We start from the raw sequence: 16,300 nt of genomic DNA on the forward strand, positions 1-16,300 counted from the left end.
TCTTTTTTGTCCATTGTGGGGCTTGGCTGCTGTCCCTGAGCTTTTTCACTGAAAGCTAGCACTCTACCACTTTGAGCCACAGCACCACTTCTGATGGTAAATTGATGATAAGAATCTCATGGACTTTCCTGTCTGGGCTGTCATTGAACCACAGTCCTCAGATTTCAGCCTCCTGAGTGGCTAGGATTACAGGTGTGAGCCACCAGCCACACAGCTGCTTTGTTTTCTTCATAGAGGTAATTGCTTTCTTTTTCTTATTGTTGTTTGTGTCTGCACTAGGGCTTGAACTCAGCCAGGGAGCTTTCACTTCGTTTTTGTTTTTGTTTTTCTAAAGGGAAGAGGATTTATTTTGACAAGTGGTTTGAGGTGGTGGTTGTCTGGTTCCATTGTTTCTGGACCTGTGTTGAGGCACAGCATCATGGCCAAAGGATGTAGTAGAACAGAGAGCTTACTAATGCCAACCAGGAAGCAGAGAGAGTAAGGACTGTACTTTTCCTTAATTTTTTTGCACAAGGATGGTGCCAAACTACTTGAGTCACAGCTTCCTTTCTGGCTTTTTAGCAATTAATTACAAATAAGTCTCTTGAATTTATGTGACCAGGTTGGTTTTAAACTGCAATCTTCAGCTCTCAGCCTCCTGAGTTGCTAGGATTACAGGTATGAGTCACTGGTGCTTGGCCCAGTTTTTTCTGTTGAGGTTTGCCTATTATCTTTACCTAGCTGAACCTGTCCAAAAACAGTTTGTGAATGAACACCAAAAGACTGTATTTAAAAATTCAAGATTTTCAACCATCTTTGTTTTCTTTTCTAGGGTATTCCAGACAGAGTGTCCTATGAAAACAGTGAGAAAGTCAGAAATTGCAGGTAAATATAATATTCCAGTTCTTGCTAATCTATTCTCAACCAGATAAATGATATGACATATTTATCTGTTTAATTATTATTTTTATTTTTTACCAGTCCTGGGGCTTGAACTCAGGGCCTTGATACTGTCCTGAGCTTCTTTTGCTCAAAGCTAGCAGTCTACCACTTGAGCCACACCGCCACTGGTATTGAGGAATTGAACCCAGGGCTTCATGCATGCTAGACAAGCCTTCTACCATTAAGCCATATTCCCAGCCCCTTAACGTTTGTTTGTTTGTTTTTGCTAGTCCTGGGGCTTGAACTCAGGGCCTGGACACTGCCTCTGAGCCTCTCTGTTACTCAAGGCGAGTGTACTACCCCTTGAGACACAGTGCCACTTCCGGCCTTTTCTGTTTATGTGGTACTGAGGAATCGAACCCAGGGCTTCATGCATGCTAGGCAAACACTCTACTACTAAGCCACATTCCCAGCCTCCTTACTGTTTATAAAGTATACCCTGAGCCAGGTGCCATGGCTCAAGCCTATTATCCTAGCTGCTTGGGAAACAGAGACTGGAGGAAAATAATGTTCAAGGCCAGCCCTATTAAATAAGTTCTTGAGACTCCATTTCAACTAATAGTTGGCTATGATGGTACCTACTGTCAGCTCATTGACATGGTCAACCACAAATAGCAGGATCACTGTCCAGGCTACTCTGAGCATACAGTAAGTTCCTATCTTGAAAATAACCAACAGGAAACATGCTAACAGAGTGGCTCAAGTAGTAGAGCACCTTCTTAGCAAGCAGAAACCCCTGAGTTCAATCTAATCATAGTTATTTGAGGGGCTGAGGCAGGAGGTCTCCTATTCAAGGCCAGCCTTGGCACCATAGTAAGAAACTATCACCTCCCTCCCCGCCCCCCCCCCCCAAAAAAAAAGAAAAGAAATTATACCTTGAGTCTTGAGTCACTTCCTTTTTTACCTTGTTATTAATAGTCCTTATGTAATTTTTCTAATATATTTCAGTTTGTCCTTTAACAACTTTCTTTATTTTTAGATACAGAAGCGGGAGAAAATGTTCCACTTATACAGTAAGTAAGGAACATAATTCAAATTATATTTGAAATGTTATTTATTTCACAAGGGTCTTTTTTTTTGGGGGGGGTCCGGTTGTGGGGCCTGAACTCTGGGCCTGAACTCTGGGCCTGGGCACTGTCCCTCAGCTCTTTAGCTCAAGACTAGCGCTCTACCACTTGAGCCACAGCGCCACTTCCGGCTTTTTTCTTTTTGCTTATGTGGTGCTGAGGAATCGAACCCAGGGCCTCTGGCATGCAAGGCAAGCGCTCTACCACTGAGCCACCTTCCCAGCCCCTGAAATGTTATTTATTTCAAGCTGAGGTCATAGCTTAAGTGGTACTTGCCTAGTATAGTTCCCAGTAATTCTCCCCCCTCAAAAAAAAAGGTTATTCCTGTTTAATTTTTCTTTTCTTTTTTCTTTTTTTTTGGTCAATCCTCGGGCTTGAAGTCCGGGCCTGGGCTCTGTCCCTGAGCTTTTTTACTCAAGGATAGCACTCCACCACTTGAGCCATAGCTCCATTTCTGGCTTTTTTATTAGTTAATTTGATGTAAGAGTCTCACTGGTTTTATTGCCCAGGCTGGCTTTGAACCATGATCCTCACATCTCAGCCTCTTGAGTAACTAGGATTACAGGCAGGAACCACTGGTGCCTGGCTTAAATTCTTAAAATCATGTATTAATATGAAGCAGTAAATAGCACATTTTTTTCATATAATCAGTTGCTTTTATAGTACTGATATAATTTGAATATTTTAGGTAAATGCTTGGGACAAGAAGTGTTTTAGATTTTTGTGGTTTTTCAGATTCTGAAATATTTGTATATACATAACTGGTTGAGCATCCCTAATCTAGAACATCCAAAATGCTCCAAAATGTAAGGCTTTCTGAGTACCACTCTAAAAGCTCCAGATTTCAAGTGGGATACTGACCACCTGTGTAGAAAAGTAATTAACTTTTAACAAGTGAGAAGATGTTTATCATTCTTAAGGTAAAGCCTTTTTTTAAAGGAGTCCATAATTTTACTAATCATTCTATAACATTCTTTTATCTTCCCTAGTCTAAATTTTTGTGATTCATGGTAATTGTTTGGAATATTGATTATGAAAATACCTTTTAATTTTTAGGAATACAAATTCAGATGACAAATATTGTGAGATTACTGGTGAGTACAACCAGAATACTTATAGATTTCTTGAAAAATATAATGAGTAGAAACCATGCAAAAATAAAGAGCTTGGTTTTAGCTCTGTGGAGGAGCACTTACCTGAAGAGTACAAGGCTCTAAATTCCGTCCTCAACTCTGGAAAAAATAAATAAAGAACTTTCTTTTTCTTTTTTTCATTTATGTATTTTTGTGTTGGTCATGGATCTTGAACTTTGGGCCTGGGCTTTGTCCTTGAGCTTCAGCTCAAGGTAAGCACTCTAACACTTGAGCCACAATGCCACTTCCGGCTTTTTTCTCTTTATGTGGTGCTGAGGAATCAAATTCAGGGCCTAATGCCTGTGAAGCAAGCACTCTTAACACTGAGCCACCTTCCCAGCCCCAAGAGCTTCTTTTCTTTCTTTTTTTTGGTCAGTCGTGGGCCTTGAACTCTGGGCCTGGGCGTTGTCCCTGTGCTCTTCAGCTCAAGGCCAGAGCTTTACCGCTTGAGCCACAGTGCCACTTCCAGTTTTCTAGTGGTTTATTGGAGATAAGAGTCTCATGGACTTTCCTGCCAGGGCTGGCTTTGAACCGTGATCCTCAGATCTCAGCCTTCTGAGTAGCTAGGATTACAGGTGTGAGCCACCGGCGCCCGGCTAAGAGCTTCTTTCTTTATACATGTTTTTTGTTTAAAATTTTATGGATATACTGTTTCTCTATAACATACTGTCCTTTTTGTTTTTTTTCTATCATATATTCTTAATTTTTCAGTTATTTATTCAACTTAGGAATTAAGAATCATTTTGAAAGCCAGGTGATAGTGGCTCACTCCTGTAATCCTAGCTACTCAGGAGGCTGAGATCTGAGGGACGTAGTTCGAAGATAGCCTTTGCAAAAAAAAAGTCTATGAGTCTCTCTCACTTTTTTTTTTTTTTTTTTGGTTGGTCATGGGGCCTGAACTCTGGGCATGGACACTGTCCCTCAGTTCTTCAGCTCAAGGCTAGTACTCTTACCACTTGAGCCACAGCCCCACTTCTGGCTTTTTCTGCTTATGTGGTGCTGAGGAAGCAAACCCAGGGCCTCATACACGCAAAGCAAGCACTCTACCACTGAGCCACCTTTCTAGCCCTTCTGTGAGACTCTTATCTCTAATAAACTACTCAGAAAAAGCAGGAAGTGGTGCTATGGATTAAGTAGTAGATCGATAGCCTTGAGCAAAAGAAGATTAGGGACAGTGCTTTGGCCCTTAGTTCAAGATCTAGGCAAAAAAAAAAAAAAAAGAACTATTTTGAACTTTTCCTTCATTCCCATACCCGTACACCCTTATTTTCTCTCTGTTGTAGTCTAAATATCTTGTAAATCTGTTACTTGATCTCTTATTACTTCTACTACTTTAAGCTTAAGTCCTCACTATTTTAACTTAGGGTTTTTTAAATGTATATATTATATTTATTTAATTTTTATCCTTCTAGTTCATTTAATGGACTGACTAACTTCCTTCCTTCCTTACTTTTTTTTTTTTTTGGTTGGTACTGGGGCTTGATCTCTGGGCCTGGGTACTATCCCTGAGCTCTTCAGCTCAAGGCTAGCCCTCTACCATTCTGAGCCACAGCACCACTTTGGTTTTCTGGTGGTTAATTGGAGATAAGAGTCTCACAGACTTTTTTGCCTGGGCTGGCTTTGAATGACAATCCTCGGATCTCAACCTCCTGAGGAGCTGGGATTATTGGTGTGAGCGACAAGTGCATGGCCATTTAATGTATTTTCTTACTACATTCTTTTTTCTCAGTAGGTATGAACACATTGCTTTGCGCTCCCATTCAGACTCAAATGCAACAAAGACAGGTATGATTTCATGCGAGTATCTTTATATTTTTATTTTTCTCCATAGTCAAAAAATACAGACAAGTTCATGATCGTAGCTTGATTTAGGGACATGGACCAAAATTAAATGGTGTAGAGTAGGGAAACTTCCTACCTAAGCATAAGGCACTGCCAATGTAAATATAGGGAGGTATGTTACATTAGAACTCACGAATGTTAATGACCATGAATGAGAATCATTTCAGAATTTCATTATAGATTTGTGAGCTAAGAATGTAGCTCTTGCCTAGCATGCATAAAGACCTGAATTAGATCTCAAGCACTGCCAAAAAAAAAAAAAAAGCTCCATAAAACAAAACAAAACCCTGGCTGGAAATGTGACTTAGTGGTAGAGTGCTTGTCTAGCATGCACAAAGGCTTGGGTTCGATTCCTCAGTACCACATAAACAGAAAAGGCTAGAAGTGGCACTGTGGCTCAGATGGTAGGGTGCTAGCCTGGAGCAAAAGAAGCTCAGGGACAGTCCCAGAGTTCAAGCCCCATGACTGGCAAAAGCAAAACAAAACAAAACCCAAACCCAACAACAACAAAAAAAACATACACAGCCCAGTATTGGTGGTTCACGCCTATAATCCTAGCTACTCAAGAGGCTGAGATCTGAAGATCATGGTTCAAAACCAGCCTGGGCAGGAAAGTCCATGAAACTCATATCCACTTAGCCATTGGAAAACCAGAAGTGGAGCTGTGGCTTAACGTGATAGAGTGCTAGCTCTGAGTGAAAAATCTCAGGGACAATGCCCAGACCCTGAATTCAAGCCCCATGACAGACAAAAAAAAAAACAACCCCCCCCCCCAAAAAGAAAAACATATACAAACATCTTATTTTGAATACCCAGGAATTAGACCATTTCTTTAAATAAAACTACTGTGGTACAGATAGCACAGAGTCTATAATTAATTAACCATCAAGCTGGGCGCTGGTGGCTCAGGCCTGTAATCCCAGCTACTCAGGAGGCTGAGATCTGAAGATCATGGTTCAAAGCCAGCCTGGGAAGGAAAGTCCGTGAAACTCATCTCCTGTAAACCACTAGAAAACTGGAAAGTGGCGCTGTGGCTCAAGTAGTAGAGTGCTAGCCTTGAGCTGAAGAGCTGAGGGACAGTGCCCAGGCCCAGAATTCAAGCCTCATGACCGACTAAATAAATAAATAAGCCATCAGGAACCAATGCCTTTCCAAGATGTTTATTTAGGATGAGAAGGACCTATCCAATATAGAATTTTCATTATGGTTACATTGTATATCAGATTTTTTTTTTTCCAGGTCTGGAGTAGTTAGGATTATAGATGTGATCCACCAATTCCTAGTGTTAAGATACTAAAAAGTAAATTATTTAGACTTTAGATTTTATTTTTTCTATGTTTTGATACTGGAGGTTGGGCTCAGGGCCTTGTACTTGCTAGGCAGATACTACCTGAGCCACTCTGCCAGGCTTTTTGCATTGATTATCTTTCTGTGCGTCTATGTTATCTTATTGTTTGATTATTTTTGAGATAGGATTTCACTTTATTCATGAAATGGTAATCCCTCTATACAACACTTAATAACAAACAATTTATATTAAAACCACAAAAAAATCATTTTTGTTAACTCAGTCAATTGGAAAATATGATTTTACAAAAAATTACATGGAAGATACTTGTACTTCATATTTTAACTTTTTGCTATTGATCAAAGGAAAAAAATGTTCTTGCCAGGTCCTGGTGGCTCATGCCTGTAATCCTAAGCTACTAAGAAGGTAGAGATATAAGGATCGCAGTTCAAAGCCAGCCCAGGCAGGAAAGTCCATGGGACTGGTATCTCCAATTCACCACCAGAACTGGAAGTAGAGCTGTGGCTCAAAGTGGTAGAGTATTAGCCTTGAACAAAGGGACAGTGCCAAGTCCCTGAGTTCAAGCCCTATGGCCAACATCAGCAACAAAAAAGAAAGACATATCTTGGTTTATTACCAATTAAAAATTTTTTGTTATGAGGGAAATGTGTAGAGAGTTTACAGTTATATAATACTATATAATATATATAAATATATTTTTTTAATTTATTTTTGATTGTCCTGAGGCTTGAACTCAGTACTGGACACTGTCCCTGAACCTCTTGGTGCTCAAGGCTAGTGCTCTACCACTTGAGCCACAGTGCCACTTCTGGCTTTTTCTGAGTAGTTTATTGGATATAAGAGTCTCACAGACTTCCCTGCCCAGGCTGGCTTAAAACCGTGATCCTCAGATTTTAGCCTCCTGAGTAGCTTGGATTATAGTCTTGAACCACCAGGGCCCAGTGTCAAATTTTTGATTAAAGAAACAATAGTTAGCTCTGAGATGTGGTAATAACTATTTTCTCTTCTTTGGAAAATTTTATTTTTTTTCCATACAAGAATTTACATTAGGGAAGTGGTGCTGTGGCTCATGTGGTAGAGCATTAGCCTTGAGCTGAAGAGCTGAGGGACAGCGCCCAGGCCCAGAGTTCAAGCCCCACGACCGACAAAAAAAAAAAAAAAAAAATTACATTCAGTGTGATCTCTTATGTTTCCTTTCATTATAGTTTTCAATTATAGAGCCCAACTATGACAACAAACATGGAAATGACCAGACAATCACCTTTTCCAATGAAAATCAGATGGATTTGACAGCAAGTCACACTGTGATGATAACCAAAGGCCTTTTAGATTGTACCAAAAGTCAAAATTCTACCAAGATAGATACTGCATCCTTCCTGGCTAACATAAAGTGTCACAATGAGAATTTGAGAATGAAAAAAGAATTAAAAATTCCCATGGATCAACACCCCACTCCCGAAAAAAAAATAAATTGCAATGATTTGATACAAAGATTGAAAACACGAAAATCCAGTGCTTATCTTACAGGCCCTGACAAAGAAAATTTTGAAATACCTATTTATTCCAAACAATCAAGTAGTGCCTCTTCTACATATCAAATGCAAGCATTTCTCAATGTAAATGAGAATAGTAGTAATATTACTAGAATCTTCAGAGAACAAGACGATGGGATGAATTTCACCCAATGCCTTACAACCGATATTCATATTCCCCCATCTGGTGAGGACAACTTAGTGGAATTCAAGGGTGACATTACAACTTATGACAATGACTGTATGGACTTGACAGCTAACCATACCCTGCAGGTTTTACCTTTAGCAAATAATTTATCCAAGACAGAAAATCAAACTTGTAAGATCTCCAAGGCTGTTGAAGCAGTTGGTGGAACTGAAGCTCCAGAAAAGACAACAGTCTCTAAGAGTAAACAAAATGCTGCTTTACAAGATCCTTTCTTAAACCCTGAACATAGAACACATTGTAGTTACATTATAGAATCAGAGACTCCCACAGTCACAGGGACTTCTAATCAAGATGCCAGAGCAACAGCTGGTAACTCAGAATCTGTGTGTTTTAGTCCAGCTGCTCACGGTTATAAGACCTTATTTTATTCTAGTTGTGATGATGCCATGGACCTGACCAAGTGTCTCTCAAGTATGAGAGAGGAGAAAAGTTTGCTGAAGCCCGATGGTAATTTTTCTAAAGGACATTCCAATCCTGATTCCAGCCCTGTTCTTACTGAGAAAACCTTTTATTCAGGAGAGGATAGTATGGACATTACCAAGAGTCACACAGTTGCAATAGATAACCAGCTTTTTAAGCAAGATCAGACAAATGTGCCAATTGTATCTGCACCACTATCTGAAGAAGCAATGATTCTCCAAAATCATGTGACTGTGGCAGAAGGTGGGGAAAGGAATGTAAATTGTCATTCACTTCCTCAAGTGTCCAGGGCAAGATTACAACAGAGCCTGACAAATTCTCTATCTCTTCACTCGACTGACAAAAAGACTCACCTCTTAGAAGATGAAGATATGGATTTGACTCAAAGTCACACAAGTAACTTAAGTCAGGCTCCTCTTGCACCTTACATTCTAGCATCAGAGAATATCACTAAATCTTATTCTTGTAGCAAAAGTCCTCCAGATAAATGGGGGAAAATGTTCAAAAATCATATCAAACCATCCCAACAACCAAAACTGATACCTGAAAATATTTTAACTGATACTCAGGGGAAAGAAAAACATCAGATTTTGAAGGTTTCACCTTATCTTGATAATGATTTTTTCATGTCAGCTAATAATGTAGCCTACTCTGATATAGGTCTTGATAAACAAGTAGCACTAAGAAATAATGGAAATACAGTTTCAAGGGAACCATCTTTATTTTCTACCAGAAAGTCATTCTTGTCATCTGATTGTCCATCAGGACAATCTGCCTTGAAAAATAATACTGATGTGAATAGTCATATAGCAAAGTCTGTACCAGGCCAGAGTTCTAAAGTACCTGAGTCACTGAGGAGAGATTTAGATGACCCCGCACAGGTCTCTTCTCATGACCAGGTGATTATTTGTTCAGAGGAGGAGCAAACTATGGATCTAACCAAGAGCCATGCTGTTGTCATTAAATTTGGTCCTTCTGAAGTACAAGACCTTAATAAGAATAATTTAGAACAGAGCACCATCCAAGTCAAAACAGTAAACAGACCAATAGCTGTAAAAGGAGAAAACTGTGGTAAAAGTCCTATGGAAAAAACTGGGAAATTTGTACCTAATAATGTCTTTGGTGTATTAGAGGACAAAAGTATACAGAAACCTGAATTTCTGATGGAAAAGCAAAATGCCAAAGTTTGTGGAAGGAAAAGTGTTAGTGGACTAAAAATGGATAAGACTGTTATATTTTCAGATGGTGATGAAAATGATATGGAGATCACCAAGAGTTGTACAGTAGATATAAACCATAGGTCTTTATTAGACAAAGGTGATGCCAATCGGATGCCTGTGGAAGGAACTTCTAAAACTATTTTGTATGCTTGTGAGCAGGGTGAAATGGAAATCACTACAAGTTACACTGTTGCCTTAGAATGTGAAAGGGTCTCATCAAATGAAAGAATTATTAGACCTGTGGAAAAGACTACAATGTTTGTAGATAATCACGATGAGCTAGAAATGACAAAGTCCCACACTGTTTTCATTAACTACCCTGCAGAGAAAACTTTACCTCCAGACAGACCTAAGTTTGAACTGCCCAAAAGGAAAAGTCTGAGAATTGCAGAAGTGACATCTCTTGCTGAAGAGAATGCTTTATGTTCAGAAAATGGTGACAGCAACCATCCAGCATCAAAAGGTAGGCAGGTAACTGTCCCAGAGGAGTGCTCTAGTTACCATCCTAGAGGGGAATGTGAGACATTAATAGCTGATGATAACATGCAAGTGCCTAAATTAACCAGTTGGAAACATGTGAAAGATGTACAAAAGCCTGGATTTCCAAATGAACTTCTGTCAGGCAAACCTCAGAGAAGAAAAAGCCTGAGGTTACAAAATGACAAGACCATTGCCTTTTCAGAGAACGATAAAAATGATATGGATATCACCCGCAGTTCTAGGGTAGAAATAAATGACAAAGGTACCTTGGAAGATAAAGAGGACTCTAACTGGATGCCTTTGACAGGAGCTTCTAAAACTGTTTTATATGCATGTGGGCAAGATGACATGGAGATAACTAGAAGTCACACCACTGCCTCTGAATGCCAAACTCTCCCACCAGAAGAAGTAACTGCTAAGCCAGTGGACAAAACAATAATGTTCATAGATAATCTCAATGATCTGAAAGTTACCAAGTCCCATGCTGTTTTCATTGACTGTCAAGCCACGGAGAAAACGCTTCCAGAATACCCTACATTTGGAATAGCAAGAGAAGGAAACAGTACTGAAGATAATAGCTGCATTCAAGAAATCACTAAAAAACAAGCACTGTCTGTAGGAAGTGAAATTGTTTTTCACCCTGCACAAAAGCATCAGATGACAACCCTTATTCCTCCTAATACATTGTGTAGGGATCAAAGTAAGGTGGAATTGATCAAGTTCCATAGAACTGATACAAATGAGGTGGTCATGGGGAAAGTTGCAGACCAGGCCTACATAGTGAAAGGAGCCCAAGCTGAAAGCTGCCGTATAGATAGTACAGACAGAAAAAATGTGGATTTTACAAGCAGTCATGGAGTTGTTATTTGTGGATCCAGTGATAATTGGAAACAAAGTCTGAAAAATTTGCATGGGAAAACGGAAGGAGTTTCAGATCTCCAAACTGTTCAATTGCCACCTACTCCAGAACAAGTACTTGAATTAGGAAATACAGGGTTCAATAATAAGAGTGTACTGCAAACTAAGGAAATAAATAACATTGTCTCCAATGATGCTAGTGATAATAAAGATGAAGAAAACAAGAACTCTCATAGTGGATCTGAAAGTATGTCTATACCATTAAATACAGCTGGTAAAGATAAAATGAGGAGATATTCTTTGGGAATCTTTTTGCCCAGATTGCCAAACAAGAGAAATGGTAGTGTCACGGGTATTGATGAGACTGAGCAGATTCCAGCAGATTCAACTGATTTAAACCACTTAGAAATTCTTCCAGTCTCTAACAAGGATTTGGGCACAGGATCTGTTGTACCTAAAATGAACTTAAGTCCATCTCAGTATATAAATGAGGAAAATCTCCCTGGTGAGATTAATTCCTCAGGCTCTATTAGCACAGAAACTGAAGAAAATATTTTGATTGAAACTGACCAAAAAGCAACTGACAACAAAATGGAGGAAACCTGTATTAGCCACAAAAGAACATGGGTACAAGAAGGAGATGCTGTTTCAACTGAGAAAAAAATCAGAAAACATGACTTTCAGCTTGGTGATACTATTCAGGGCCATGAGGTAAGCTACTACTTATTTACTTTTTTATTTTTTGTGGAGACTGGGGTTTGATTGGCTCATGCTCTACTGACTGAGCCATACTTCCAACCCCAAATTGCACTGTTTCGAGGAAGGAATGTTTTTCAGGGTTTATTTGTTTGTTTTTGCCAGTCCTGGGGCTTGAACCCTGGGCCTGGGCACTGTCCTTGAGCTTCTTTTGCTTAAGGCTAGCACTCTACTCCTTGGGAGCCACAGTGCTACTTCTGGCTTTTTCTGTGTATGTGGTGGTGAGGACTCAAACCCAGGCCTTCGTTCATGCGAGGCAAGCCCTCTAGCACTAAGCCACATTTCCAGCCTGTTTTTGTTTGATTTTTTTTTCTTGTGGCAATACTGGGGCTTGTACTCTTTTCTTTATGTTTGACCCTCTATCACTTGAACCATGGCTCCATTGCCAGCTTTTTATTGGTTAATTGGAGATGGGTCAGTTGTGGGGCTTGAATTCTAGGCCTGAGCATTGTCCCTTAGCTCTTCAGCTCAAGTCTAGCGCTCTACCACTTGAGCTACAGTGCCACTTCCCATTTTCTGGTAGTTTATTGGAGATAAGAGTTTCATGGACTTGCCTGCCTGGGCTGGCTTTGAACCATGATCTTCAGATCTCAGCCACCTGAGTAGCTAGGATTACAGTCATGAGCCACTGGTACCTAGCTTATGACATTTATTCACTGGCAAATTGGAGCATGGTTTTGCTTCTCCCCTGACCTGTGATACTGTTCATAGTGACAGCAATGTTCTTTCCTGTTGGCAGCTGAGACATTAGACCCAGAGAACTCTTGGGCTACATCCTGTCCTGGACCCTCTGCAATATCAACATAGATAAATTGTATGTTTGAAGTAGTGGGTTTTTTTTTTTTTTGAGTGTTAACATTAGCCATCACAAATACATAGTATCATAACTTGATTCTAACAATGTTTCTTTATCAATAATTTCACAGATTTTTGACCCCAATACTGAAGAGGATATAGATAAACATGTTAACAGTGTATTGGCAAAAAGCCCAAGCAGGACCCCATCTAGCTGCAGCAGCTCTCTGGATTCAGTCAAGGCTGATGGGACCTCTCTGGACTTCAGCAGTAAGATTTTTATGAAGTCTAAATAATAGCAGTTATCTGAATCTTTGACTAATAATAAATGCAGTTCAGTTTAGGAAATATCCAAGTGTTTTATCAGCCTAACCCATAGTCATTTTAATGAATTGAAAAGTATTTTACTATAGAAAAATAGAATGTTTTGCTTCAGAAACTTGTAATCAGTGGAAAAACACTGAATGATGTACTAAAACTGTAGTAAATTTACCTTGCTAAATGGGTGTCTTCCTGAAACATCATAAACAACACACAAATCTGAAAGATAAGTTAAATCAAGCGAACAATTGGGTTTTGACCTGATTTTCACATGAATTTGCTTTACTTTTAGCAAACCGCAATAGTCAAATGGAATCACAATTTCTCAGTGACACTATTTGTGAAGAGAACTTGAGGGAGGTACGTTAAAAGTATTCATCACTTTTAATACTTTTTCTTGGTTGTTATTTTTTGGTGGCAAAGTGTTAAGGAAAATGATGGGCTCCAGCTGGATGGCTCAAAAAGCAAGGTTAAAGAAGAGGGAACCACCTGGTCCCCATTTAATTTAAAAAGTATATATAAAGTATTTTATATGCAGAAGAATCATTTTCTTTATTAAGGATTCAGCATAGCAGTTTTTTTCCCCCCTGGTCCTGGAGCTTGAACTCTGTACCTGGGCACTGTCGGGAGCTCCTTTTTCTCAAGGCTCGCACTTTACCGCTTGAGCCCCAGCACCACTTCTGTTTTTTTCTGCGATTAATTGGAGATAAGAGTCTCTTGGACTTTCCTGCACAGGCTGGCTTTGGGCTGTGAGCCTCAGATCTCAACCTCCTGAGTAACTAGGATTACAGGTGTGAGCCACTGCCACCTGGCATAGCAATTTTTCTATGAAGTAGTATCTGTCTGTTTTCTGTGGCTATACCTGAATATCATAAACTGTGATTCATAAAGAATGGAGATTTATTTAGCTTATGGTTCTGGAGGCTAGGAAGAGCATAGCACTGGAGTAAGCTCAGTATCAATTGAGAGCTTTCTTGCTGGTGAGGACCTATGGCTTCACACGGCAAAACAGAGCAGCCTTGCTAACCTCCATCTCTTATGCAACCACTAATGCAGTCATGTGGACCCCAGCTTCATGACCTCTTCTAATCCTAGTTATCACCCAAAAGGCTCTTCCTCTAAATGACTTCCAAGATTAAGATTCAACGTGAGTCTTGGATGAAACAAATAGCCATACCATAGCAAGTAGAAATGAATATTAAAAGACATAGGTTTTAAGTTTTGTAAACTTTATTATTGAAAAACCTTAAAAACTAATCTTAGAGGTTGTCATGGTGTCACATAGAGTTCAGGGCCAGTCTGGGCTACATAAGGAGGGCCCTGTCTCAATTAAGATAACATTAATAATCTTGGATAAAATCTGCTCATGTGTGGTTTACTAATTCTTGAATAGTTGCATAAATATGCACAAGTTTTAGAAACATGAGGGTTATACTTAAAATGCACTTACCTTGAATGAATCAATAAATGCCTTTTGTTTTCTTTTTTTAGAAACTCAAAGATGGGAGCATTACAATAAGAGAGTTCTTCATACTTCTTCAGGTCCACATTGTGATACAGAAGCCCCGGCAGAGCAATCTCCCAGCCAAAGTAAAAGCAGCTTCTTGGCAAAATAGTTATCCTAGTTAAAATGTATTATACTTTGCTAAACTACATGAAAACAAGTATTTACTGAAAAGTAAAACAAGAGAAAAGCAAAAACAAAAGAATCAGCTAGGCACTGGTGGCTCATGCCTGTAATTCTAGGTATTTGTGAGGCTGAGATCTGAGGATTGCAGTTCCAAGCCAGTCCAGCAGCTGTGTGAGACTCCAATTAACCAAAAGCTGGAAGTAGAGATGGGGCTCAGGTGGTAAAGTGCTAGCCTTGAGCAAAATAGCTCACGGACAGCACCCAGGCCTAAGTTCAAGCCCCAGGTAATGCATTAAAAAAAAAAGGTAAAAGAAAAAAAGTTAAAGGAAGTCATTTTCCCTTTAGAACATTTTTCTTTCTTTTTTTTTGGTCAGTCATGGGCCTAAACTCTGGGCCTGGGCACTATCCCTCAGCTCTTCAGCTCAAGGCTAGCGCTCTACCACTTGAGCCACAGCACCACTTCTGGCTTTTTTTGCTTATCTGGTGCTGAGGAATTGAACCCAGGGCCTCATGCATGCAAGGCAAGCACTCTACCACTGAGCCACCTTCCCAGCCCCAACATTTTTCTATACTAGGTAAATTTATGCTTAGCATTACGAAAAAACAGATTTTTGAAATCAGGGATTTTTTTTTGTTTTTTTTTTTTCACTCCTAAGGCTTGAACTCAGGGCCTGGGCACTGTCCCTGAGCTTCTTTTGCTCAAGGCTAGTACTCTACCACTTGAGTTACAGTGCCTCTTCTGGTGCTGAGGAACCCAGGGCTTCATGCATGCTAGGCAAGCATTCTACCACTAAGCCACATTCCCAACTTGAAATTGAAGATTTTGGTAAGGCAAAATTTTAACATTTCTTGTTCCTTGCCATCTTTTTAATTTTTTTTTTCTGATTAAAAAAATAACATATGCTTTTCCTGCATTACAAAAATCCAAAAGTAAGTTGGGCCTTGGTGGCTCATGCCTGTAATCCTAGCTACTCAGGAGGCTGAGAGCTGAGAATCATGGTTCAAAACCAGACCAGGCAGGAAAGTCTGTGAGAATCTATTTTATTTTATATTTTGCCAGTCCTGGGGCTTGAACTCAGGGCCTAGGTGCTGTCCCTGAGCTTCTTTAGTTCAAGGCTAGTACTCTACCACTTAAGCCACAACACCACTTCCAACTTTTTCTCTTTATGTGGTACTGAGGAATCAAACCCAGGGCTTCATGCATACTAGGCAAGCATTCTACCACTAAGTCACATTTCCAGCCCTGTGAGACTAATTAACCACCAGAAAACTGGAAGTGGCTCAAAGTGGTAGAGCACTAGCTTTGAGCAAAAGAGCTAGGGACAGTGCTTAGGCCCCTAGTTCAAGCCCCACAAAGACAAAAAAAAAAGTGTAGCAGATGTATTCTATTGTTTTCTTCCTTTCTTTCCTTCTCTCCTCCTTTTCCCTTCCTCTTCCCCTTTCCCTCCCTTCTTTCCTTCTTTCCCATCTTCTTTCTTTGTGCCAGTCCTGGGGTGTGAACTCAGGGCCTCACACACTCACTTGAGTCACACCTCTAGTTATGTTTTTTTGCTGGTTAAGATAAGAAACTCAGGGCTGGGAAGGTGGCTCAGTGGTAGAGCGCTTGCCTTGCATGCATGAGGCCCTGAGTTCAATTCCTCAGCACCACATAAACAGAAAAAGCTGGAAGTGGTGCTGTGGCTCAAGTGGTAGAGCGCTAGCCTTGAGCTGAAGAGCTCAGGGACAGCGCCCAGGCCCAGAGTTCAGACCCCACGACCAACAACAACAGCAACAACAACAACAAAGAAACTCAGACTTTTCTGCCCAGG

The 16,300-nt window shown here is 40.0% G+C and overlaps 1 protein-coding gene across 3 annotated transcripts in view; it reads left to right on the plus strand.

Annotated features, from left to right (window-relative positions):
- The window catches only part of Knl1 (kinetochore scaffold 1), a 56,934-nt gene that overhangs the window by 12,627 nt on the left and 28,007 nt on the right, over positions 1-16,300 (plus strand). For 2 of the 3 annotated variants that reach the window (XM_042687646.1, XM_042687645.1), the window contains exons 6-13: positions 812-864; positions 1,901-1,934; positions 3,045-3,082; positions 4,854-4,906; positions 7,478-11,701; positions 12,673-12,811; positions 13,155-13,222; positions 14,354-14,452. In XM_042687646.1, coding sequence (XP_042543580.1) covers positions 812-864; positions 1,901-1,934; positions 3,045-3,082; positions 4,854-4,906; positions 7,478-11,701; positions 12,673-12,811; positions 13,155-13,222; positions 14,354-14,452 — 4,708 coding nt within the window. The remainder of the gene's footprint in view (positions 1-811; positions 865-1,900; positions 1,935-3,044; positions 3,083-4,853; positions 4,907-7,477; positions 11,702-12,672; positions 12,812-13,154; positions 13,223-14,353; positions 14,453-16,300) is intronic. The other variant, XM_042687647.1, reaches the window with a different exon arrangement.

Source organism: Dipodomys spectabilis, unplaced genomic scaffold (assembly GCF_019054845.1).
Source record: "Dipodomys spectabilis isolate Male_0828 unplaced genomic scaffold, ASM1905484v1 ptg000108l, whole genome shotgun sequence".
NCBI lineage: Eukaryota > Metazoa > Chordata > Mammalia > Rodentia > Heteromyidae > Dipodomys > Dipodomys spectabilis.